This window comes from Vulpes lagopus, chromosome 23 (genome assembly GCF_018345385.1).
Source record: "Vulpes lagopus strain Blue_001 chromosome 23, ASM1834538v1, whole genome shotgun sequence".
Lineage (NCBI taxonomy): Eukaryota > Metazoa > Chordata > Mammalia > Carnivora > Canidae > Vulpes > Vulpes lagopus.
In genome coordinates this window covers 56,978,618-57,004,443 of record NC_054846.1, presented here as the reverse complement: position 1 = coordinate 57,004,443, position 25,826 = coordinate 56,978,618, and the positions used below count along the sequence as shown (strand labels likewise).

At 37.1% G+C, this 25,826-nt stretch overlaps 1 protein-coding gene across 5 annotated transcripts; it reads right to left on the bottom strand.

The window, feature by feature from the left end:
* On the bottom strand, positions 1-25,381 carry ZMYM1 (zinc finger MYM-type containing 1). 5 transcript variants are annotated; one of them, XM_041738776.1, is made up of 9 exons: positions 25,271-25,381; positions 17,065-17,235; positions 15,634-15,706; positions 14,956-15,205; positions 8,981-9,152; positions 5,312-5,465; positions 3,657-3,794; positions 3,442-3,479; positions 1-2,890 (listed from the first exon to the last, which is right to left on the bottom strand). In XM_041738776.1, exons 2-9 carry the CDS (start codon positions 17,158-17,160, stop codon positions 590-592), a joined length of 3,222 nt encoding a protein of 1,073 aa, XP_041594710.1. In that variant the 5' UTR covers positions 17,161-17,235; positions 25,271-25,381; the 3' UTR covers positions 1-589. The 5 variants fall into 5 exon arrangements, with proteins under 5 accessions (XP_041594710.1, XP_041594712.1, XP_041594713.1 ...); XM_041738778.1 differs by having other exon boundaries at positions 5,312-5,420; XM_041738779.1 differs by lacking the exons at positions 15,634-15,706; positions 25,271-25,381 and having other exon boundaries at positions 17,065-17,201.
* Between the last annotated feature and the right edge of the window lie 445 nt (positions 25,382-25,826).

The window sequence follows — 25,826 nt, the reverse complement described above, 5'->3', positions numbered from 1 at the left end:
CTGCCTGTGTCTCTGCCTCTCTCTCTCTCTGTGTGACTATCATAAATAAATAAAAATTAAAAAAATAAAATAAAATAAAATAAAAAATAAAATTTTATCTTACAGTAACTCACTCATGTGCAATATGACCTACATACAAGGTTACTAAATGTGGCATTCTTTATAATAGCAAAATACTGGAAAGAATTTAAATGTTTGCTGTTAGGGACTGCTCCTAATATTTTATGGTACATCCATACAATGAAATTCTATGCAGTTGTAAAACGAAATCAAGAAACTATGTACTGATACAGGACAATTCAAAAATATGTTAAGCGGACAAGCTGAAGAATGGTGTGCATTGCAGAGTACTATCTATGAAAAATATCGCCAGGAGCATATCTGAGAAACAGCTAACACAACAGGGAGGGGGAATTGCATACTACAAAGGGGAAAGAGACTTTTCATTATACATCAGTCTGGTTTTTGAATTTTGAATCAAGTGATTGTTACATGTAAAAAAAATGTTTTCTTAGAAAATAAAATTCTGAAATTAAACATTCCAGTAGAAATACAAAATTCTTTTTACGTAAATCCAAATTAGCAAGTGTTATATTTCTTTCATCTGATGGATAAACTTTTCCACAATTCCATTGAGTCTTTCAGGTTCCATCAGTTTATTTACCAATTCCTGCTCAATAGCCATTAGGGCCAGGCCACTAAGCTTCTCTTGTCCCATGGTATGACATAAATATGTTTTAAGACGGGGCAGTGTAGAAAATATATTTTGAGCACTTGAAGTAACTGGCCAAGACAAACCAATATATAATAACTTTGATATGCAAGGAATATTATTGTGAAGACCATGCTGAATAAACAAACAGCCAAGATCAATGAAGTTGATACAATCATAATTTATGACAAAATTGAGCTTTGCATATTGCCGATAAAATCTAAGTTCTGGGATGATGTCTGCACCAAGTTTATAAAATTCTTGGACCTGTTTGGCTGTTGTTTCATTTAATGGTTCATTCCATTTAAATAATAGTTCTGAAATTTGTTTCATTTTGCAATAATCAAACTCTGAAAAACATAATTTTAAATTATCTAATATAGTGTCCAATCCTTGGTAATAAATATTAATTTTATATTGTTCTTCTGTTGAGGTAGGAAAAAACATACTATCTGAATTGCCAAAATCTATTGTTTTCTGAATTTTTCTTCTTTTCTGAAAAGAAGGTCTTTCAACTTCAAAACCTTTACTGGTTATTTTTTGACATATTTCCTCTGCTCCATCCCAGATAGTTTTGAAATAGGCATCATTTCTCTCAGATGATAAACATTCTAAAATTGCTTCTATTTTTGAAGACAATGAAAAAATATCTATGGTTTCACTTTGAAGCTCTTTGGAAAGAATTCCTGTAACACTTAACACTCGATAAAGAAATTTCAAACAAAAGATAAATTCAAATTTGGAGACCAGTACTAACAAATTATTCAATTCATCAGCCAAACTTGTGTTTGAAGAATGGCTTGATACAACTTCCAAAGTTTCAATAATCTCCGGAAGACCCTCAATCACAGATAGTAATATATGATCGTGAACTGTCCAACATGATTGTGATGTATGTTTCTTGCATGTTTTGTTTTGACTTAGCTTACAGATGTTTTGAAAATTTGCAGACATTTCCCCAGACATATGAATAGTGTTGAACAAAGAGCTGAGAGTATTTAGAGTACTTCGGAGTTCTTTCACTTCTTTACAAAACCTAATTACTGCTAAATCCAAAAAATGTGCATAACAATGTATGTACAAAGCTCTTGGCTCTTCTTTTTTGAACTCTGCTGCAATTTTATTAAATTTTCCCCTCAAATTGGCGGTACTATCATAGGCCTGGCCACATATCTTATTCAGATCAACTCCAATTTGCTGCAGGTACGTTTTGATAGTCCTATGTAAGTTAGTCCCACTCATCTCTTTAACATCTATGAAGCCCAAAAATCTTTCTTTAATTAAGATAGCCTTTGACATTTTTTGTGGGTATCTTACACAAATTGCAAGCTGTTCTTTAGTGGCACTATCAGTTGTCTCATCACATATTATAGAAAAAGCTGAGGAGACATTGATTTCATCCACAATATCTTGCAGCATTTCAGTCTTTATTATTTCAATAATATCATTTTGAATTTGTGTGCTATTATAGAAGTCAACTTGTGAATTCATAAGTCGAAATATTTCTTCTCCTTTATCTTTTGCTCTGATTTCTAACAGTTCTAAAAAATTACCTTTATTCATAGATGAAATTGATTGGTCATTTCCTCTTAATGGTAAACACTGCTTCCCGAGAAATAAAATATTTTCTATTATAAGCTTTAGGTACTTTTTATTTCCTTCAATCTGCTTTGAATGAATAGATAAATTATCATTGACTGCTTCATCAGAAAACTGGTGTTCCCTCCAAAACTGCAATGACTTCAAATGCATTTCACTTTTTTCATGCTTCCTGAATTTTTCTAGAGTCTTTTTCCAATTAGAAATTCCTTGGCCTGCAAATGATTCTCCTCCACAACTAAAATTTTTTTGGCAGAACAACTGGCATGAATAACAGAATGCCACATCCTTCTTAATACTGTTTTTCAAATGTTGGAGATTTGAACACCAAGATTTTTTAATACTTCGTGATTTATCTTTAACTTTTTGTACTTTGGATGTAAACTTTGGGTGACATAGTCCATCACTTATTTTCATAGATTTCATATTGTATGTAGCATCTTGGTTTGACACTTGATCTCTTTGTACTTCTACACTGGAGTCAACTGTATGCTGACTGGGTACTGATGAAGATGGTGAAAGCCTTGGCTGTTCAACACTATTATTAGCAACACCATTACTTGATTCACTGGGTAAACTCTTAGAAATGTTTGGGAGAAAAAGAAAAAAAACATTTGTTCGAACAGTTTTCAAATGATTAATATATCAAACATATCTATTCTAATAACACAATAAAATGAATGGGCGAGTTGCAATATGAGCTCCGCTAGGGGGAAACATTAACAATTATTTATAATATAATGTTGCAATCTAGACTCAGCATTAAATGTTCAAAGAATCTTTTGGTATGTAATTGTAATAAAAATAATTTTTATTGCTCATGTGACCTAGAATATTGAAAAAGGTAATAAAGAACCCAGAGGAAAAACTATGGCTAATAATACTTGTTTAAATATTCTTATTAATAGTTTCAAGTCAAACCTGGGATTCGGGAAATTGAATATGAATACCAAAAGATGTTTCTTGTTCAACTTTTTTGAGCCTTAGGATGAAAATAGGGATGAATATGTATATGTGTGTGTGTGTGTGTGTGTGTGTGTGTGTGTGTGTATATATATATGTTTACATATATAAAAGTACAAAATATGCTTAAAAAAGACAGGGTCGAAAATATTAAGAACAAAACTTACATCTACAATGACTTTTGCTGTTACTGAAGAAACTGTATCTGGTAAAACAGAAGAGTATCATCAATTCAAGATCTTATACTATAATTTATAAAACAGCATCATAAACTACAATTGCTTATTTCATATCAGACAACAAAAACAACCTAAGATTATAGATAGATTCATCAAGGATGTGAAGACAGTGTATATATCAAGTATCTTTATATCAATTTTACCTTGTAAGACATCAGAGTTCATGATGGGAAGGGATACATGAGTATCTGCCAATGACACTATATTGCTTATAACTGGAGTTGTATCTTTCTTTGGAGCTAAGAGCTCTGTTGAGGCATCCTGTACCACAGAAACATTTACTGAAAAAAATTAAAAGATTTCTCAACAACCAGGAGAATCAATCAGAAAGCACTGTTTAATAACCAGTGTTTCAATAAACAATGCAAATATCCAATAGCTTTAGGTATTGCTGGATATTGGAGTAGGGCTTATAGCCAGGTTCTTTAGCATAACACATTAGTACCCTGAAACTGATAATTTACATTTTCTATTTTTTAATATATTTGACCTTTGCATACAACTTCTCAGTCCCTTTATGTCATTTGCATGAAATTTCAAGCAAATCTTTACATGAACTTACCCACGAAGAAAAGAGATTCCTTCAGAATCTCCTAATGGATATCAGATCTTTCATTTTTTAAACACATTATTTTATTTTTTTAAAGTAATTTCTAGGGGATCCCCGGGTGGCTCAGCGGTTTGGCGCCTGCCTTCTGCCCAGGGCGTGGTCCTGGGGTCCCGGGATCGAGTCCCGCATCGGGCTCCTTGCATGGAGCCTGCTTCTCCCGCTGCCTGTGTCTCTGCCTCTCTCTCTCTCTGTGTCTCTCATGAATAAATAAATAAAATCTTAAAAAAAAAAAAAATTCTACACTCAATGTGGGGTTCTAACTCATAACCCCAAGATTAAGAGTCACTCGCTCTAATGACTGAGCTAGCCAAGCACCCCTAATGGGTCTCATTTCTAACTCTTTCAAGATTTATAACCCTCAACATGACTGGAGTTAGACTGGTGTCAAAGGTAGTATTGCAGAGATTTCTAAAATAAACCAGTTTACATGAAGTACAAGCCTCAGGGGTATCATTTTCTTTATTATCTATGTAAAATAGCACTAATGGTCCTATATGAGGCTCTTTGATAGAATACAAAGTTGGCCCTGGGTTACTTGTGCTTTTCTATTAGTGAACTTTCAAGTATTTCCAACTAGCTCCACTTCCTATAAAAAAACATAACTGATACCCTTATTTTTACAAAGCAGGGCTAAGTATAAAATTCTATATTCTAATATGATGATCTTTACAAATAAATATGAAGTCTTTGGTTGTGAAGTAGGCTTCCTTTTACATAAAACTACTGGAAAACATTTTTTTCCTTTTAAATGTAGGCTCCATGCCCAATGTGGGGCTTGAATTCAGGACCCTGAGAGCAAGAGTCACGTGCTCTACCGACTGAGCCAGCCAGGTGCACCTGGAAAACTTTTTTTTTGCAACGAGTTTTATACTGTTTTGACTCGTCAGTTTAAATTTTTTTTTTTTTTTTTTTTTATTTATTTATGATAGTCACACAGAGAGAGAGAGAGAGGCAGAGACACAGGCGGAGGGAGAAGCAGGCTCCATGCACCGGGAGCCTGATGTGGGATTCGATCCCGGGTCTCCAGGATCGCGCCCTGGGCCAAAGGCAGGCGCCAAACCGCTGCGCCACCCAGGGATCCCATTGACTTGTCAGTTTAATGTTGAGATAAATCAAGGTGATAAATTAAAGGAAATTAGTAACATTCAACAGTTTCTAAACCTCTGATAACTTCTAAGCAAACATTACCTGTTGATGATTCCATCTTAGCTTTATTGTAAGCAGAGAAACAATTAATAGAACAGAAGAGGTCTGTCTTCCCAAAGTCATTGGTGGTCTCAATCATTTCATCTGAGGGCTTCAATGATTTGCAAAGAACAGATGTAAGTGTTTGGGTTGGTTTCTGTTTAAAGATTAAAGTTATATTCATATTCCTGGTGTATGACATATTATCAACAAACAAAAATACACCCATTATTGCTCCTCTTAGCTAAAATATAACAAGTAATGATAATAAAGTCACATTTTTACACTTTCTTAAAAACCGGAAAAAAATAACAAGCACTGAATGTTATATGCAACTGATGAATCACTAAAGTCTACCTTGAAACTAGTAATACACTATATGCTAACTAACTTGAATTAAAAACAAACAAAAAAGAGGAAAAAAGGCACTACAGATTAGAGTGACTAAAATGAAAGAAACAGATCATTCCAATATTTGTGTTATTTATCAGATATACATTAGTAGCAGCATTATTATTAGATAAATATTAGAAAGCAGTATGCTTTCTTCATATGCAAGCAATGAAGAAAGAGGTCATAGAATATGTTTATCACTCCAGGCAATCAACTCTGACTGGATAAATACACAAAAGTCTTACAATTATATCTCTTTCTTCAATTCCACTTTAAAAAGAAAAATAAAAAATAAAGATTTTATTTATTTACTTGACTGAGAAAGAGCACAAGCAGGGGGAGAGGGAGAAGCAGGCTCCCTGCTTGATGTGGGGCTCCTGGGATCATGAACTGAGCTGAAGGCAGATGCTTAAGTGACTGAGCCACCCAGGTGCCCCACTCAATTCCACTTTGAATATTAACTCAGGAAAGCAGAGGAGCCAGAGAACAGCTGTGGGAATCATTGCTTTTCTAGCCTAACTTCATGGTAAACACTGAAAGCATATTGTGAGAAAGCACAGAAGCAGTAAGATATACAGAATATAGTACATTCAGTAAGCAGTAAGTGTGTAAAGGACATGAACTGTGTAGTTCCCCATCTATTGTTTCTACTGTAACAGGAACCATCATTCTTGGGCTTAGAGCAATGGTGAAAAAGAACCGCTTTTGGGGGCATAAAATACAAGGACAAATGAAAATACCATATACAGATTTTCTTCCATGAAAAACAGGATATCGGCAAAGGAACAATGAGACAAAAAACAGTATAAGTTTGAAAATTCTTTTACCCTTCATCAGTATGATTTTTTTACTTTGAGAAGAGCTATTTTAACATTATTTAGGGGATCCCTGGATGGCTCAGCGGTTTGGCACCTGCCTTGGGCCCAGGGCATGATCCTGGAGACCTGGGATCGAGTCCCACGTCAGGCTCCCTGCATGGAGCCTGCTTCTCCCTCTGCCTGTGTCTCTGCATATCTCTCTCTCTGTGTCTCATGAATAAATAAAATCTTAAAAAAAAAATTATTTAGCCCAATATTTAACATTAAGTAACAACAGTGGTATTATTTATAGTTAATTTATTATTCATCTGGGAAAGAGAACAATTAATTTATTCTATTAAGATGTGGAGGGGGCAGCCTGGGTGGCTCAGTGGCTTAGCGCAGCCTTTAGCCCAGGATGTGATCCGGGAGACCCGGGATCGAGTCCCACATCAGGCTCCCTGCATGGAGCCTGCTTCTCCCTCTGCCTGTGTCTCTGCCTCTCTCTCTCTCTCCTCTTTGTGTATTGTCATGAATAAATACATAAAATATTAAAAAGAAAAAAGATGTGGAGGAAAAAAGGTGTGGTCAAAGTAAGTATAATTCTATCAAGCAATCTACTTTAGGGTGCCTACTTTAGGGTGGCTCAGTAGGTTAAGTATCTGCCTTTGGCTCAGATCATGATCCCCAGGTCCTAGGATTGTCCCCCTGCTCGTGCTCTCTCTCTCAAATAAATAAAATCTTTAAAAACTATTAAAAAAAAACCCAGTCCATTAGAAGAAAATTTTTTTAAATTTTTAAATTTTTTTTTTTTTAACGATAGTCACACAGAGAGAGAGAGAGAGAGAGAGAGAGAGAGAGGCAGAGACATAGGCAGAGGGAGAAGCAGGCTCCATGCACCGGGAGCCTGATGTGGGACTCGATCCCGGGTCTCCAGGATCACGCCCTGGGCCAAAGGCAAGCGCCAAACCACTGCGCCACCCAGGGATCCCCGCCTGTGACATTCTTAATTCATTTTAACATTGCTTAGGTGTAAGAAAACAGAATTAAAAACACCTTTGTGGTTGAGTTTTACGATAGGTAGGCTATTGTTACTTCTGCTATCTTTATTTGCAGTTTATTTATTTTTTTAAAGATTTCATTTATCCATTCATGAGAGACAGAGGGGGAGAGAGAGGCAGAGACACAGGCAGAGGGAGAAGCAGGCTCCATACAGGGAGCCCGATGTGGGACTCGATCCTGGGTCTCCAGGATCATGCCCTGGGCTGAAGGCGGCGCTACACTGCTGAGGCCTATATATTTGCAGTTTATAAACAAGCTTCCATTTGCTTGGTTTTCTTCAAGGCAAGATCATCCTGAGAGTCTTTAGGAGAATCTCCATACAGCATTTATCATGAATTGTTATGTAAGAGGAACTGTCAGAAGTCTTATTTCATCTTCTTCACTGTCTTATCAACTGAAACTATTCCCAGTGGTACTAAAATCTTATCCCCACATTTTCCTAAAGTGGAACCATCCACAACTAAACTAATGGAAGGAACTCAATCTTGGATATTTTGAGTCACATAGACAAATTAAAATGGAGTTGTCCTTACTTTTATGCAACAGGTCTTTATTTGTACCCACTTATGTGCTGTAATACTCTGAACTATTTTTTTCAGTATTTTATTTATTTATTTGAGAGCGAGCGAGCGAGCATGAGCATGTGGCAGGCAGGCAGAGGGAGAGGGACATGTGGGGCTCATGACCTGAGCCAAAATCAAGAGTTAGATGCTTAACCAACTGAACCACCTGGGTACCCGCTCTCTGAACTATTAAAGTAATAGACTGTCCTTTCATCTGAAGCATTCGAAACAAACTAGAGACAGTGTAACAATAAGTAAGCCCCACAGTTCTCAAGATAAACTTCATGATGAGGTTGTTAGAGTCAAAGTGAAAAACATTACTACAGTGTTTCACATTCTGGTATTTTACTTTATACTGAATCTAGGATTTAAAAAAAATTCAGTAAAGGGGAGCCTGGGTGGCTTAGTGAGTTAAGCATCTGCCTTTGGCTAGGGACACGATCCTAGTGTCCTGGGGTCCAGCTCTGCATCAGGATCCCTGCTCAGTGGGGAGTCTGCTTCTCCCTCTCCCTTTGCCTGTTGCTCCCACTGCTTGGGCTCTCTCTATCAGATAAATAAATAAAATCTTGGAAAAAATTTTTTAATTCAGTAAAAACTCTAATATTTAAACAAAATAATCAGAATCCCTAAAAATTAGAGTGCCTGGGTGACTTGGTTGGCTAAGCGTCTGCCTTTGGCTCAGGTCATAATTCCAGAGTCATAAAACTGAGTCCTCCATTGGGCTTCCTGCTAAGTGGGGAGTCTGCTTCTCCCTCTGCCCTCCCCCCTACTCATGCTCACTCTCAATAAACCAAATATATAAATAAATATCTTTAAAAAAAAAAAGAATTCTTAAAAAAGTTAGATTTTCAACTTACAACAGTAGTCTTCTGACACATGCTGCACTTGGTTAAAATGCTATTAGTACATATGGTAACAAATACTTTTCTTTTTTCTTCATATGATGAAAGACAAGATTGGCTGCAAAAATTTTTGCTAGAGGTATCTTCTAGCTGGACACTGATCACATCCTTTAGATTTAAGAGGTCTCTAAAAAGAAAAACAAGGGCACCATTAAACACTTTTAGAAGTTAAAGCACTCCTTCAAGTAACCCTCTTCCATTTCATCTACATTTAGATTATGCAACAGCAAAAAAAAAAAAAAAAAAAGGTTATGCAACAGCAGTGACATCACATCAGCCTTGAAATAACAAAACCTGAATTTGGTATTTAGTTCTAGAATTTATACTACATAATGTTGGGTAAGTCATTTATACTCCCAAATGCTGATTCCTTTATCTATAAAGTAGGGATTACAAAACACATCTGATAGCACAGTTTTGAGGATTACCTAGTTGCATTAGTTAGTGCTAGTGATAATAGAGTGTTGATGAGCAATCACATATTCATACCTGACCAACTCTGTAATCTACAAGACAGAGAATACCAAACTATGGTCTGCAAAACTCTAGGGATCCTCCGGATACTTTTAGAGGGGTCCACTAAAACAAAACTATTTTCATATTAAAATATTATCTGCCCAAAAAAGTGTCATTTGTCTTTTTCACAACATATGTTAACATTGGAACTGATGATGCAAAATCAACAATGGGCCACTGCAATTCCACTCCTCGTACTGAAAAAAGTATGAAGACACACATGTTCCTAACAGCTCTATTTCAAATAGCTAAAAGATAAGGGCACTGGGCCGGCTCAGTTGGTAGAGCACATAACTCTTGATCTCAGGATTGTGAGTTCAAGGGCCACACTGGGCCTGGAACTTACTTTAAAGAAAAAAAAAAAAAAGGCCAAAAGATGGAAATTTGTGATATATCCATACAATGGAATATTACTCAGCTATAAAAAAAGATGAAGTACTGCTACACATGCTACAACATATATAAGCCTGGGATAAACCTTGAAAGCATTATGCTAAAAAGATGGACACAAATGGTTGTATGTTGTAGAATTCCATAATTATAAAATATCCTGAATACATAAATCCAGATAGACTGCAGATTGGTGGTTGCCAGAGGCTACAGAGAATTTTCTCTGGGGAGAAACTCAATGGATACGTTGGAGTGAGAAATGTTTTGGAATTAGACACTGTTGAGTGTACTAAATACTGCTGAAATGGCTTTTTATGTGGATTTCACCTCAATAAATTGGGAGGAAAAAAAAAAAAAAACCAATACTGGGTAAAATGCCAGGGCCTTATTAGCACAAACAAATGCAGCTGCACCAAAATGTCCTGGTATCAGCTATTCATTGCCATACATTTGTTGTAAAAATCATTTACTTATTAAGCTTTATCCTTGAAAACTTCTTTTTCATATTCCATGTGGTGATATGGGACAGAGGCACAAAGTATTTCTCCTGCACACCAAACTATGATGGTTGTCTCAAGGAAAATCTCACGTGAGAATGTTGAGCTACAACCTGAGGTAGTTACTATTTTCATGGAACATATTTTTACTTGAAAGAACATACCATTATCCAGAGTGGATATCTGGCAAATATTTTCTCAAAAAAGAATAAAGTAAGACTGTTACTTCAAGATAAAGAGCTGACAGTATTCATTGCCAATGATAAAATTCAAGCTTTCATTGAAAATTAGAATTTTGGAAAATTTGCCACCTCCAACTTGATTGCGTCCCAATAGCTAAGATTTCCTGATGAGATTAGTGTTTTGGTTTTTTAACAAATGTGATTGTTAAAATATTGCATAAAGAAATATGCCAACATTTGAAAGATCTAAATAACTCAGTGAAGTAGTATTTTCCAAATTATGATAGCATGTAACAAAAAAGCATTCATGCAATGTTTTTAAACATTCATGTTTAAAAAAAAAAACCCATTCAAAGTACAAACAGATCAATGTATTTTAACCTTACAGTACAAAGAATTCATTGATATGGTTTCAGATTTCACATTGTAACTAACCTTTAAGAAGTACAACCTGTTTTCTGCTAGAGTATCAAAGAAGAGCATCCACAAAATCTAAAAGACTATTAAAACATACCTCCCTTTTCCAATTACTGATTGTTAGGACCAGATTTTTTTCACACTTTGGCCAAAACATTTACCAATTAATTGAACACAGAGGCAGATATGAAAACCCAGCCAGACATCGAAGCGGTTTGCAAAACTGATAAAATGATGTTCACTCAATTTTTCTTAAAATTCTTTTCACTAAAGACTACTTTTCATTAAAAATATTATTTATGTCCGCATTAACTGAGTTATTTTTATTTATTTATTTATTTATTTTTTCTGAGTTATTTTTAAAGGAGTTAATAATTAGCTTAAAAATTTCTCAGTTTTAGGGATCCCTGGGTGGCGCAGCGGTTTGGCGCCTGCCTTTGGCCCAGGGCACGATCCTGGAGACCCGGGATCGAATCCCACATCGGGCTCCCGGTGCATGGAGCCTGCTTCTCCGTGTGCCTGTGTCTCTGCCTCTCTCTTTCTCTCTGTGTGACTATCATTAAAAAAAAAAAAAAAAAAGATTAAAAAAAAAATTTCTCAGTTTTAGAGCACCTGGGTGACTCAGTCGGTTAAGTGTCTGCCTTCAGCTCAGGCGGTGAGCCCAGGGTCCTGGGATTAAGCCCTGCATCAGGCTCCCTACTCTACAGGGAGCCTGCCTCTTTCCTCTGCCTCCCCTCTCTCATGAATAAATAAAATCTTAAAAATTTATCAGTTTTAATCTCTAATACTGTATATATTGGCAGATATAACCTACATAAAGTAAAGCTTCTGGCTTTTCAAAAAATTTTAAGAATGTAAAGGGTTCCAGAAACCAGAATGTTTGAGAACTGCCAATGATGTCTGGCTACTTAGAAACCTCAGAACATCAATCTTTCAGGGTAATAGTTTTCTAGATGAAATACTCCTGAAATCAACACTATTTTAACACTTACAAATTTTCCTCCTGAAACAGATTGTACCAAAAATAACAGGTTCATTTCATTACTATGAATCAGTCATTTTACTGGTTTAAATAGCTCTAAATGCAGTATCTGAGTTGTACTAGCCTTGTATTTTATTTGACAAAAATTTTTTTCTTGGATTCACTGTGCCAGCTAGTGTAAAGGCGTTGGGAATATAAGGATGAGCGTGATCTGGTTCCTAATCTCAAGAGATTCATAGTTTAATTGGGGCAGTATCAATTCTTTCTTTAAAAATTTTTGATTAATGCTGTGGGAATTATGAACACTATTAAAACACAGACCATGGAACAATTATTCTGAAAAGGTGGGGGTTAGTGAGAAGAGAGGAAAAAAATCGTGTGGGAACAGAAGACAAGAGGTAAGGATATTTGAGGCAGACCTTTGTGACAGAAATAAATTAGCCAGATGGAAAGGGAGGCAGAAGAAACTGCATCGGCAGAAGCATGGAAGTTTGAAAATGCTTACTGATTTACTGCTACCAGTATACTAGATTCCTGGTTTCTAATCTACTAAGTCCTTATAAATAAAAAACTAAAAAATGAATTTTCTTAAAAGTGCCTAAAATTAGCTTAAACAAATTCCAAGCACAGGACTCAACAAATTTCTTATTTATATGTGTTATACAGCATTAATGCACAGGGATATTCTGCACTCTGTTGATTGCTTTCAGAATCTCTGGTTGGGGGATCCCTGGGTGGTGCAGTGGTTTGGCGCCTGCCTTTGGCCCAGGGCACGATCCTGGAAACCCGGGATCGAATCCCACGTCGGGCTCCCGGTGCATGGAGCCTGCTTCGCCCTCTGCCTGTGTCTCTGCCTCTCTCTCTCTCTCTCTCTCTGTGACTATCATTAAATAAATAAAAAATTAAAAAAAAAAAAAGAATCTCTGGTTGGTTGGTTTCAAATTGGGATACTACAGTGCAGAAATGACATTTCTTAAACACACTGCTCTCAAAAGAAGTCTTATCTAACATGATTTAAAATGTCATTTTCAGGGATCCCTGGGTGGCGCAGCGGTTTGGCGCCTGCCTTTGGCCCAGGGCGCGATCCTGGAGACCCGGGATCGAATCCCACGTCGGGCTCCCGGTGCATGGAGCCTGCTTCTCCTCCCTCTGCCTGTGTCTCTGCCTCTCTCTCTCTCTCTCTGTGACTATCATAAATAAAATAAAATAAAATTCTTTAAAAAAAAAAATAGAAAAAAAAATAAAATGTCATTTTCAAAGCCACTTTTCATTTGGTTCATGAAACAAAAACTGCATTAACTCAAAACAGATTTTTAAATCATTGCTGTAAAAGAAACCTCAATAGTAACTGATAATTAGCTAAAATCTTGAGAACTGTAGATTAATACCAGAGGCTAATGAGGAAGAAAAAAAACTTTGAGAAAAGCACAGGTTACTCTGAACAATGGACAGCCTCTTCCAGGCTATGTATGCATTATTATCACCTTTCCACCAACCTATACAATAGTATTTTGTATTAAAAAAATATTTGAAAGGAAGTAATTTTGGAAAAATATTCCAAAGGAAGTAAAACTTGTTTCATATTTTTGCTCATATTGGATTTCTTCATCTTAGAGAACAACTTACACTATATCTTTCCTGTTTCAGCCTTTTCAATCTGGGAGATCTGCTGAAGATGTATAATAGGTAAATTCCAAACATAGTAACATGGTACCTTAACTTCTCAGGACCTCAGTTTCCTCAAAACCAAAAGAAAATGTTTTGACTGGATGATTTCTAAGGCCCCTTCCAGTTTTATGATTCTGCAGAGAAAGAAAGCAGACTGAAGAGAGAGTGCCTTACAGCCCTTAGCAAAAAGGAAAAAAGACATAGTACTGAAGAGTTGAAAAAAACACAAAGATAAAGGTGAGTTTCAGGGAGTAAGATTTGAAGCAGCGGATAACACCCGAAGCAGCGGACAAATGAGGAGTTGAAGCAACCAATAAAAAGGGTTTGTGGATTTGTTACGAGAATAATAATGGTGATAATTAACATTTATTGAGGTCTTGTTACATGCCAGTATTGCTCTGATGGCTTAAATCTATTATTCAAATTATGGCAATCTGATTCTAAAATAAGACACTTGAAAGGTATTTACTATATTTACAAGCAAAACTGGTGGCCTGTGTGTTTCCTCTGTTCTGAAACAAAAACATTTAAAATTTAGCAATAGCATTTAATGAGAACTAATAAACCAGAATTATAGTATGATAGGAGTTTCAAAGCACATGGATTCTTTACATCTCAAGGTAGAGTTCAAAGTTTTGGACATTTTTCACTAATTCATTATGAAATTACCTCTACTTCCTCTCTCTGCATCTAAATTGCCTTACATACATTAAAAAAAAAAAAAAAAAAAAAAGGTAGCAAAACAAACCCCAACAGCAGCTCACTGAAATCTTGAAAAGATTACATGCAACCATATTTACCTAGGACTACTCAAATTTGCAAAAGTATCTAATAAATTCATTTGCCATTACAACAGAAACATTACTTTATAATGTTATACCTTGGATATTTTATACCTTGAACGATCCAGATTGACTACTATTATATGATTAATGTGTTAGTGGTTTGCAGCCTATACAGTTATATGATAGAAGAGACATATAATAATCCCACTTACAGAGAATTTCTAATGAAAACAGTAGGAAAGTAAGTTTCAGAAGTCACATTATTTAAAGCTGAAGAGAAACAGAACTCCTTATGTTTTAAATTCTGCAAATCTCTCAACAGAAAAACTATTTCTGAAGAATCTAATTGAGGAACTGAAGCGGAAGCGGCTTCTTTTCACTAAACCAAGGTGATATTTCTTTAGAAAAAATGAAAATGTAGACAGTTACAACCAAGACTCTGATCAAGATCTATGTAGGGAAATAAAAGGGGGCATAATTTAGAATTATATACTTTGAGCAGTTTGAACAAGTTCTCTTGGGAAGAGCTGGTGAATTGGCAGATGAAATGTACTCATTGATGCACAGCGTGGAGCAGAAAAGCTGAGTAGACCCTTTCCTCTGATAGGCAGTTTGCCCCTTCTGAAGGATTTTTTTACAACCAGAACAGGAGACCTGAACAGCTGTGGTTGAAACTGAAGGAAGCATTTTATTCATGCCAGACGACGTAAGAGAAAGCTGAATGCCTGCAGTCAACTGTGGAGCTATAAACACAAAACAGGAAGAAAGAAAATTAGTATTTACATAAAATTAAGTATGCATTCTTTAATTTTCTTTTAGAGGTTACTTCTACTGGACTTGAAACCAAAACAAACAATGCACTTTTCAAAGACATTCTTTTTTTTTTTTTAATTTTTATTTATTTATGATAGTCACAGAGAGAGAGAGAGAGAGAGAGAGAGAGAGAGAGAGAGAAAGGCAGAGACATAGGCAGAGGGAGAAGCAGGCTCCATGCACCGGGAGTCCGACGTGGGATTCGATCCTGGGTCTCCAGGATCACACCCTGGGCCAAAGGCAGGTGCTAAACCTCTGCGCCACCCAGGGATCCCTTCAAAGACATTCTAAAAAAGTAGAATAAACTGGCTAATACGTTGGTTAGGATAAATATGATTAATTTAAGTAATTCTATTACCACTCTCTGAACAGGTAGTGTTTATTTTCAGTTCATTCTCCTGAGTTTTGGGCTGCTGGGCTTGACAGTACTCCTAAAACAAGAAATGAAAATAACGAATACAATGTGTATAAAACAGCTAGTTATTCAATAGAAAATAATAAATTATGTTTAAGTCTTTGCAGTGAATTGTGTAACTGAACTGAACCATAGGTAAACACTTCGTTTCTGGTGACCTTTGGCTGACAACACTGATCAATTACTACATTATATTCCATCATACCTGGATGTGACTTCAGTAATCTTTGTTCACACAGTCCTTCGGTAGCTACCACACAAAGAGCAGACACACTCAATGACATCTATTTTCCCTCCTTGTTCTAATTAGTACTAGCTAATTGTCTTTGTAAAGACCTTAAAACACAAAAGTTGTTGGATTGAGCTAAGAGTCTTACGGAGGATTCTTCAGAGCAGCAGGCAATCTATCTAAACATGATCTATGTTTGGATGTCCACAACATCCACAGTGTTTGAATGTCCACAGACTGAAGAAGCAACAAACACTTCCTAGATAGACAATATTCCCCAGAATCACCAACTCAGTGGGAGTCATATCCCTACTTAACACTGATTTACTTTAGGCTATTTCTAAACAGAATACCAGAAATAAATTAAAACTGAATTCACTTTTTGTTTCATTAGAAATTTCAGCTGGCTCATATATAAACAGTCTAAAGAAATTTGGCACTACTCACAGAACATTCACAGCTTGAGTCAGTTTATTATTTATAGGTTCTTTAGGACATAATATGTGTGAAAAAGTTTAAGAATAAACATGAAACTAATTTGGGTAAAATAATTACAAAGAAAAAATTTTAATAATTTATAATGTATTAAGGCTACTACTTTAAAAGTCAGTAGCATAAAAACATACAATTAGTTAGTCATACTGTTTTAAGTTAAGAAAAATGAAAACAAAAATGTGTTAACCTTAGCTAGACCCATAATTTCCTAAGCAATCCTTTTATCAATCCAAAACCCAATGCCGGGAGGCCTGGGTGGCTCAGCGGTTGAGCGCCTGCCTTTGGCTCAGGGCGTGATTCCAGATTCCTGGGTTCAAGTCCCATGTCGGGCTCCTTGCATGGGGTCTGCTTCTTCCTCTGCCTGTGTCTCTGCCTCTCTCTCTGTGTCTCTCATGAATAAATATTAAAACAAACAAACAAACCCCCAAAAACAAAAAACAACAAAACCGCATGCCAAACATCCATTCTTTTCTCAAATCATTTTCTTATATAGAGTTGTGATGGCATTTCACACCATATACCTTATATTATGTGACCAACTGCTTCGGGGAAGATAAAGATTTAAGGTTTTCAACCAGTAAACTAGCATCTTGCATAACTGAAATGTACAATTAAATGCTGTTCTAGAAAAAAGAAAATAAAATATTTACCTGAGCACTGTCAGGTTCAGTCTTAATTTCATCTACCCGCCCCATTTGTGGTGCCACTGCTTTGTCACATTCACCATCTACTGGCGATTCTTTCATCTTAGTATCTGATGCAAAGGAATCCTCCAGTTCCAAACTAATGAAATTCTTCTTTGGGGAATAGTGTCCAGGTTCCTAAAATAAAATAAGAATTGGAAAAAAAAAAAAATAATAATAAATAAATAAATAAATAAATAAATAAATAAATAAATTAAGAATTGAAAGAGAGTCTGATTTTAACATTAGTTCTTTTAAATATGGTAATTTTCTGGAAGCACAACAGGTCTTCAGACAGGTTGGACTCAAGGTTCCTTCACAGTACCAACACTGGCTTTCTTCCCTTCATCACTATTCCCCAACATAGTTTTGCTTTGTAATTCTCTGGTGGACATATTTCTCGCTTTCTTCTGGGACTAATCTTCTTCACTTCTATTCCCCCAGGCCTGCCTATAGCATAAACTCATTAACCCACAAGTTTACTTTTAAATTATTAGTCTTAGAAAACATAAAGTCTTCTATCTAAGGTTAATCCAAATGGCTGTAGTCACTACCTCTCCCCCGCCACTGTCCTCCTATAGAGCCAGTTATTATCTTCATCTCCCTCAATTCCTCTTTCCATCCTTACTGGTTCTTCACATATAAACATTCAAATACACTCAAGGGTCCAACTTTTAAAGCTAGTGGCCTCTCTCTGACCACTCCTGTCCCTCATCCTTGAAACTCTCTACTTCCTTGAATCCTATGACTCCAAAACATATTCCTCCTCCTACCTCTTTGCCAGTTTTCTTCTCAAACATTTATTTCACCTGCTTCTAAATTATTTGTGTTCCAGGGATGCCCGGGTGGGTCAGTCAGTTAGGGGTCTGCTTTTAGCTCAGGTCATGATCCTGGGATCAAGACCCAAGTCAAGCTCCCTGCTTAGCTCTGCCTCTCCCTCTCCCCACCCCTCACTCATGCTCTCTCTTGTGCATGCTCTCAAATAAATAAAGTCTTAAAACAATTTTTTTTTTGTGTTCCTTCAATTGCATAGGAATCTTTCCCATTTGTTCTATGGGCACAACCTTGGATTCAATTATTTTTAGGCTGATTTCCCCTTACATTTCTGAGCTCCAGCCCATATATCTAATGGCCTACTAAATATCTCCACTTAGATGCTCCACAGGTCCCTCAAATTCAAGAGATTTTTTTTCTTTTTTTTTTAATTCAAGAGATTTAAAACTATATTCTTATAGTATTCCTGTAAACCTGCTTTACACATGTTCCCTTTTTTGATAAAATGGCTCTATACCCAATTTCCCATGCCAGAAATCTAGGGGTAGTCCTAAATTCCTCTTCTCCCAAAGTCCCCACATTTAATCACCAAAGTGGATCAAATATACCTTCTAAATAGATTTTGAATCTATTTTCCTTTTTTTTTTTTTTTTTAATTTATTTATTCATTCAGAGAGAGCAAAGAGAGAGGCAGAGACACAGGCAGAGGGAGAAGCAGGCTCCATGCAGGAAGCCCGATGTGGGACTCGATCCCAGGTCTCCAGGATCACACCCGGGGCTGCAGGCGGCGCTAAACAGCTGCGCCACCGGGGCTGCCCTGAATCTATTTTCCAATTACACCTCATGCCTGTCTCCTACTCTCTACCCCCATGAATGGATTCCTTTTTGGGAACTATATAAGATAAAGTCCCAAATCAAAATATAAAAGATTGTTGCACATTCAGGCTTAAAATATAATCCCATTTTATGTCTTTTGAGGAATCACAAGTGCCTTTTGATTGCTCAGCCTCAAGGTCTCTTTTTCCATGACAAACTGGTTCCTTCTATCTTCTTTTCTCTCATCTTTGGTCTTTCCCCCCACTTTTCTGGTACTTTAATTCAAAGTCCCTATCCCAGAGCAGAAAGTTAAATGATTAAGACCTGACTGTGAAGTGCAGTAGAAGCTCAGACAGCTTCTGTGCAGCCTACTTAAGCACTCCAAATAACCAGAGCAAAGCAAAACTCACGGAAAATTAACTACTAGACTGTCATTCACTCAAAAGAAAATATGCAAGTCTAAAAATCAATTAAAAACAACGCATCTGGGATCCCTGGGTGGCGCAGCGGTTTGGCGCCTGCCTTTGGCCCAGGGCGCGATCCTGGAGACCCGGGATCGAATCCCACGTCGGGCTCCCGGTGCATGGAGCCTGCTTCTCCCTCTGCCTGTGTCTCTGCCTCTCTATCTCTCTGTGACTATCATAAATAAATAAAAATTAAAAAAAAAAACAAAAACGCATCTTAAAGAAAAAAAAAAAACAAAACCAAAAACCCACAACGCATCTATGAGCTTTAGCATCTTGGAATCCCTTCAAATGTGTCAGTCATCACACAAATAGGCAAATAATGGAAAGTACCCTCAAAGTGTAATTAATTAATTTAAATTAGGTCTCTGAAGCAAGGAAGAACAGTATGTAACATTTCTTCAGCTATTAGAAAAACCAAAAGAGCAAAAAACATATATGAATAACAAATCTAGTACTTCCTTTTCCAACAAGATACACATTAAAAACCCTAAAAGATTTTATTTTTGGGGTGCCTGGCTTGCTCAGAGGAGTAAGAGACTCTTGATCTCCAGGTGGTGAGTTTGAATTCCACACTGGGTGTAGAGATTACTTAAATGAATAAACTTAAAAAATTTTTTTTAAAAAGATTTTTGTAAAAATCTACACCCAATGTGGGGCTTGAACTAATGACCCTGAGATCAAGAGTTGCATGCTCCTCTGACTGAGCCACCAAGACACAATGAAACCTCTTTTTTAATATAGTCTTTCACCTATCTTTCCCAACTAGGGCTAACCCATGTATGTCGGAGAGTATTAATGTGGCACATGTTCCTACTGGTTAATACTACTAGGTTATAACCAATTAAAATATTTTAATTTAAACCAAAGAAGGATAACATGGAGTAGAGAATAAAATTCACATTAATTAAAAAAAAATTTTTATTTATTTACTTGACAGTGAAAGAGAGAGAGAGAGAGAGCGCGCGCGCGCGCGCAGAGGCAGAAGCAGACTCCCCACTGAGCTGGGAGCCCAACTCAGGCTCGATCCCAGGATCCTGATATCACCAACTGAGCCAAAGGCAGTCGCTTAACCAACTAAGCCACCAAGGCGCCCCTCAAAATTCACAATTTTAAAAGTAAAACTTGAGACTGCAAAGAAATTACAAGCTATCAGGAATTATTTCCAGACACACAAACATATCTCCAGAGACTATGTATGTAGCTTTCCTCCTGGAAAATTAGTACAATATCGATGCTTCAAGTTGCTTCGCCCTTAATCTTTTAATTCTTCCCCACTATAACTGTGCTTATACTGCTCTACCCGTAAAGTCATTTTTGCTTATTCAAACCCTATTCAGCTTCTAAACCAACTCTGTTCCAAATTTTATCCGATTGACAAGAATTAAAAATAAGACTGATAAATCTAGGGGTGCCTTACTCCCTCAGTTGGCACAAAACTCTTGATCTTAGGGGTCATGAATTCAAACCTCATGTTGGGTGTAGAGAATACTTAAGAAAAAAAAAAAAAAACGAAACTGATAAATCTAGGCACATCAGATAAAATTAACAGGCTTTAATTTTATCTGTTCTGAGGACACTTTCCAGAACAGAGTAGAGGAAAACAGCAGCACATTGAGCTAAGGAGATGGGAGTTTTGGGTTGCCAAAGCAGGTGGAGCTCCTGAGGCACAAAGGAGATGTGGGAACCAAGGAGAAATAAGCCTCCCAATTTGCACACAAATACCTCCTTCTCCACTTTTTAGCTGATCTCCAAATGTACATCTATGGAGTATGACATAAAAAAATCTAGCAGAAAATAGCAGATTGAGTCTAAAGAGCTGAACAGAGATTACAGTAGCTTTGCAGAGCTAAGAACAAAGCTGAGATTTAAGCCCAGCAAAGGTAGAGGGGGCTTGGTAAAGATCTGGACTTTCAGTTGGCCATGTGGTAGGAGTAAGGATCATACCCCAGGAGAAAAGACCACTCCCTGGAAAAAAGGGCAACCCAAAATAAATCAGCCCTAAAAAGTCCCAACAAATCCTAATGCTAACCCTCAACAGGATCAATGTAATCTGTTAGAACTATCTGCCTGCTTATAAGGAACTCAGCCCTCTCTGGAGGAAGTGCACCTAGAGTCTTTAAATTTTGTCATCCACAATACAATAAAAATGTATGGGTATATCCTCCCCCCCTCAAAAAAAAGTCCCAAATAAGACTGACTGAAAACCAATAAAAAGAAAAAAGACAACAGAACAGATCTATAGGTAATTCATATTGGTATTATCAGGCTAGGACTTTGATACATTTGAGAAGAAAAGAGAAAAAAGGTGAAGAAGTTTAGCAGACCCCTGGAATAAAAAAAAAGTCATAGAAATAGGAGAATTGGAAAATAGAGAAATTAAGAATAGATACATTTTATATCAATAGTAGAAAATAGTTCAGACTGATGATGCATAATAAAATAAAAATACAAATAATGTAAGCAACATGTGGAAACTGGCAAAAAAGGTTAACACAGATGTAAATAGAGTTCCAGAAAGAGAAAACAGACAAGGCTACAGAAGCAGTATTTGAAGAACTACTGGCCAATTTCCTCCAAATGAAGAAAAATATCAAACCACACAATTCAAGAAGATCTATGAGTAATAAATACAGTAAATATAAAAGAAAAAAAACAAACCTATGCATATCAGAGTCATACTGGTGAAAACTAAAGATAAAAAACTCTTAAGAGTAGCTAAAAAAAAAAAAAAAAAAAAAGACATACAGGAAGACAGAAATAAGAATAAAGAATAAACAGAAACAATGAAGGCCAGAAGTCAATGGAGGGTCTTTAAGGTAATGGGAAAAAACAAAAACACCCTCCTCCCCCGAAAAAAAAACTACTTAAAGTATTCTCTAGTCAGTAAAAATATCCTTCAAAAATAAAGGTAAGCGATGCCTGGGTGGCTCAGCAATTGAGCATCTGCCTTTGGCCCTGGGCCCAGGATCAAGTCCCACGTTGGGCTCCCCACAGGGAGCCTGCTTCTCCCTGTGCCTTTGTCTCTAAGTAAAATCTTTAAAATAAGAAAAAAAAATAAAGGTGAAATATTTCCTTCAGATACATGAAAATGAGAATTTATCACAAACAAATCTATACTGCAGAAATGCTAAAGAAAATTCCTTAAGTGAAATATTTAACAGAAATTTGGTGTAAAGATTGGAAAAGGAGAAGCAAATATACTGCTTTAAAAAAAAAAAAGAAAATCCAAAAGGATCTCCAAGTAATTACTGCCAATTATTAAGTAAATTTAGGAAGGCCAATATTCAAAAATCATTTTTTACTTGAACAATCAAAAAATTTTAAAACAACCATTTTCTAAAGCATCACAAAACATCAAATGCATGAATATATCTAATGAAATAGGTCAAGATCTCTACACTGAAAAACCAAACAATGCTGAGAGAAATTTTTTTTTTAATGCTGAGAGAAATTAAGGAAGATATAAATAAATGGAGAAATATAGCACGCTCATTGACTGACTTAATACTGTTAAGTCAGTTTTCCCCAAATTGAGCTACAGATCAAAATCCCAGTTTTTGTGGAACTTACAAGAGGATTTAATGCATAGGGAATGTGTACAAACATAGAAAGTTAAAACAATCTCAAAAAAGAAAAAAGTAAAAAAATATATATATATATAAAAAAATATATATATATAAATATATGTAAAAAAAAGTTGGAGAACTTAACTATAAAGCTACGGTAATTAACATAATGTGGTACCATCACAAGCAAAAATAAAGTGACTCAGTTTAGAAGCAGGTATACTCTAACCTTTTACTTCTTTGCATTACAGCTACTTCTTTATACATTACCCTTTTTTTTTTTTTTTAAGATTTTATTTATTCATGAGAGGCAGAGACACAGGTGGAGGGAGATGCAGGCTCCCTGTGGGGAGCCCGACAAAATCAGTAGCTTTTGGGGTTCAGCAAACATTTCACTCATATATGTATATTTTTTTAAACCTACTTTTAAAAATCAAAAAAAGGATGCCTGGGTGGTTCAGCAGTTGAGCATCTGCTTTTGGCCCAGGGAGTAATCCTGGAGTACTGGGATCAAGCCTCGCACCCGGCTCCCTGCAGGGAGCCTACTTCTCCCTCTGCCTGTGTCTGTCTCTCTCGCCGTGTCTCTCATGGATAAATAAATAAAATCTTAAAAAAAAAAATTAAAAATTAAAACAAAAATCATTAGATACAGTTAACCGTGTAATATACCAAGCGTCACCTATTTTTGGAGACTTCTGAAGCATCCAGAAAATAGCCCTTCCTGCCATCTAGGGGAGTACACTTCACCACCCGCCCCCCCCCACCCCCCCACCCCACCCCCACCCCACCCCCCCCCCCCCCCCCGCCCAGCGGTGACACTAAGGAGGACGGTCACAGCTTCTCACCTGCTCTTTCTGGATTCCAACCTGTGCATATGCTCCGGCACAGAAAATCCCGGGTTGGGGGTGGGGGACAAAAATCACTATTTCAAGCAAAGGGCAACTACTCCCCTAAACGCTCTTGCCTCACCCTACGAGCTAAACGGCAAACTGCTGGGTCCTGAGGCTGCCAGGGCTGAATGTAATATAGATCTTGCTATAAAATTTAAATTTCTCATTATATATATAATAAATATATTATATATTGCACATATAACATATAATAAGTAATAAATTATTAAAAAATAAAAATATAAGAACATAAAAATAAAAATAAAATAAACATTTTATTTTTTATAAAAAACACAAAAAATATTTCATATATAATATATCATATATAATAAATATGCAATGAAATAATCATTAAAATAAAAATATAATAAAAATGTATAATAGAAATATTTATTTCTATAATAAAACTGTAATAAATATAAATATAATACATAAAATAATAAACTATTAAAATAAAAATATAAATAACATAAAAAATAAATATATTATAGAATATATATAATTAAAATTAAAAATATAAAAGTAAATAAATAAAAATAAAACTTTATTTTTATAAACAAATAAAATATATAATAATGAAGTAGTTATTAAAAATAAAAAATATAATAAAAATACATAAAAATATGTCGTAATATATTATACATAATAAAATATATCATATATAATAAATATAACACAAACATAATGTAATAAATATAATAAAATGTAATAAAATAAATTAAAAATAAAAATAAATAATATAAATAAAAATAATTTTTTATAAAAATAAAAATATAACATATAATATAATAAAATATAATAAATATAAGTATGATACAATATAATTTAATAAATATAATGAATATAATTAAAAATTAAAATATAATAAATATAATTTTTTATAAAAATAAAAATATAATAAACATGTTATATATAATAAACAAATAAATAAATATTTAGACATTCGATTTATTTATTCCTGAGACCCAGGTGGAGGGAGAAGCAGGCTCCCCGCGGGCCCCCGTGACCCCCGGCCCCCGAGGCGGCCGCGCAAGCCCGAGCACAGGCGAGGAGGCTCACGGCGTCTGCCGGGCGTCCCCCGGGGCTGCAGCTCCCGCCCACAGAGCTGGGCGCCGGGCCGGCCGCGCACCTTCCCCGCGGCCCGGCTTCGAGCCACACTCCTGCACGGGTCAGTCCCCTTCCGCGGACGCTCTGTGCGCAGCACCTTGTTGCAAGAGCACTTCCGTGATTCCTTTTTTTTTTTTACGGCGTCTCGGGGCCACCCGGGGGCCCAGCGTTTAGCGTGACCCTAGAGACCCAGGTTCGAGTACCGCGTCGGGGTCCCCAAGAGCGTGCGTCTCGCTCCGCCTGCGTCTCCCATAAAAGCACTACAGTAGGGGCCGCGAGCTGCGGGTGTGCGCGGGTGTGCGCGGGTGTGCGCGGGCGGCCCGCGGCGGCCGCGGGGCGGGGAGCGCAGGCCGGCGAGGGGCACGCGGGCACGCTGCGGCCGCGTGAAGGGGCCCGGCCGCACATGGCGGACCCGCTCGCAGGGACCCGTGTCTGGGAGCCCCGCCCGACCCGACCCGACGCCTCATCCTCCCGCCGACCGGCCACGCTCTCTGCCCCTTCCGGGGAGGCGCGGGGGGAGGCACCGACGCCGCGACGGCCGGAGGACGCTTACTAATTTTTCTCAGGGACGCTCGCCGCGCGAGGAGGCTCGGAAGGACTTCGACGCGGAACGGTCACGCAGGCCCCGCCCCTTCCCGGCGTGCTCTGCGGCCGAGCATGCGCGGCGCAGCCGGGGGCGGGGCCTCCGGGCCCTTCGCTGGAGGGGGCGGGGCTGACCTCGACGGTTGAGCCTCGCGGGCTGGGCTCGGGGGCAGGTGGGCCTGTTAGCGACCTCTGTCAGCGACCTCTGTAAATCCCGATTTCTGGGTCCTCGAAATGGGGTTTATTTCATTTTTAAAAATATTTTTATTTATTTATTTATGATAGAGAGACAGGCAGAGACAAGCAGAGGGAGAAGCAGGCCCCATGCGGCGGGCCGGACGCGGGTCTCCAGGGTCACGCCCTGCGCTGAAGGCGGCGCTAAACCGCTGAGACCCCCAGGCTGCTCCTATGGTATATTTTAAAGGCTACTTAATATTTTCAACACCCAGAAAAGTATAGGATCAAATAATTATGCTATTCCTAAAATCATTAACAGGAAAATAAAAAAAAACTTTTTAAAATTTATT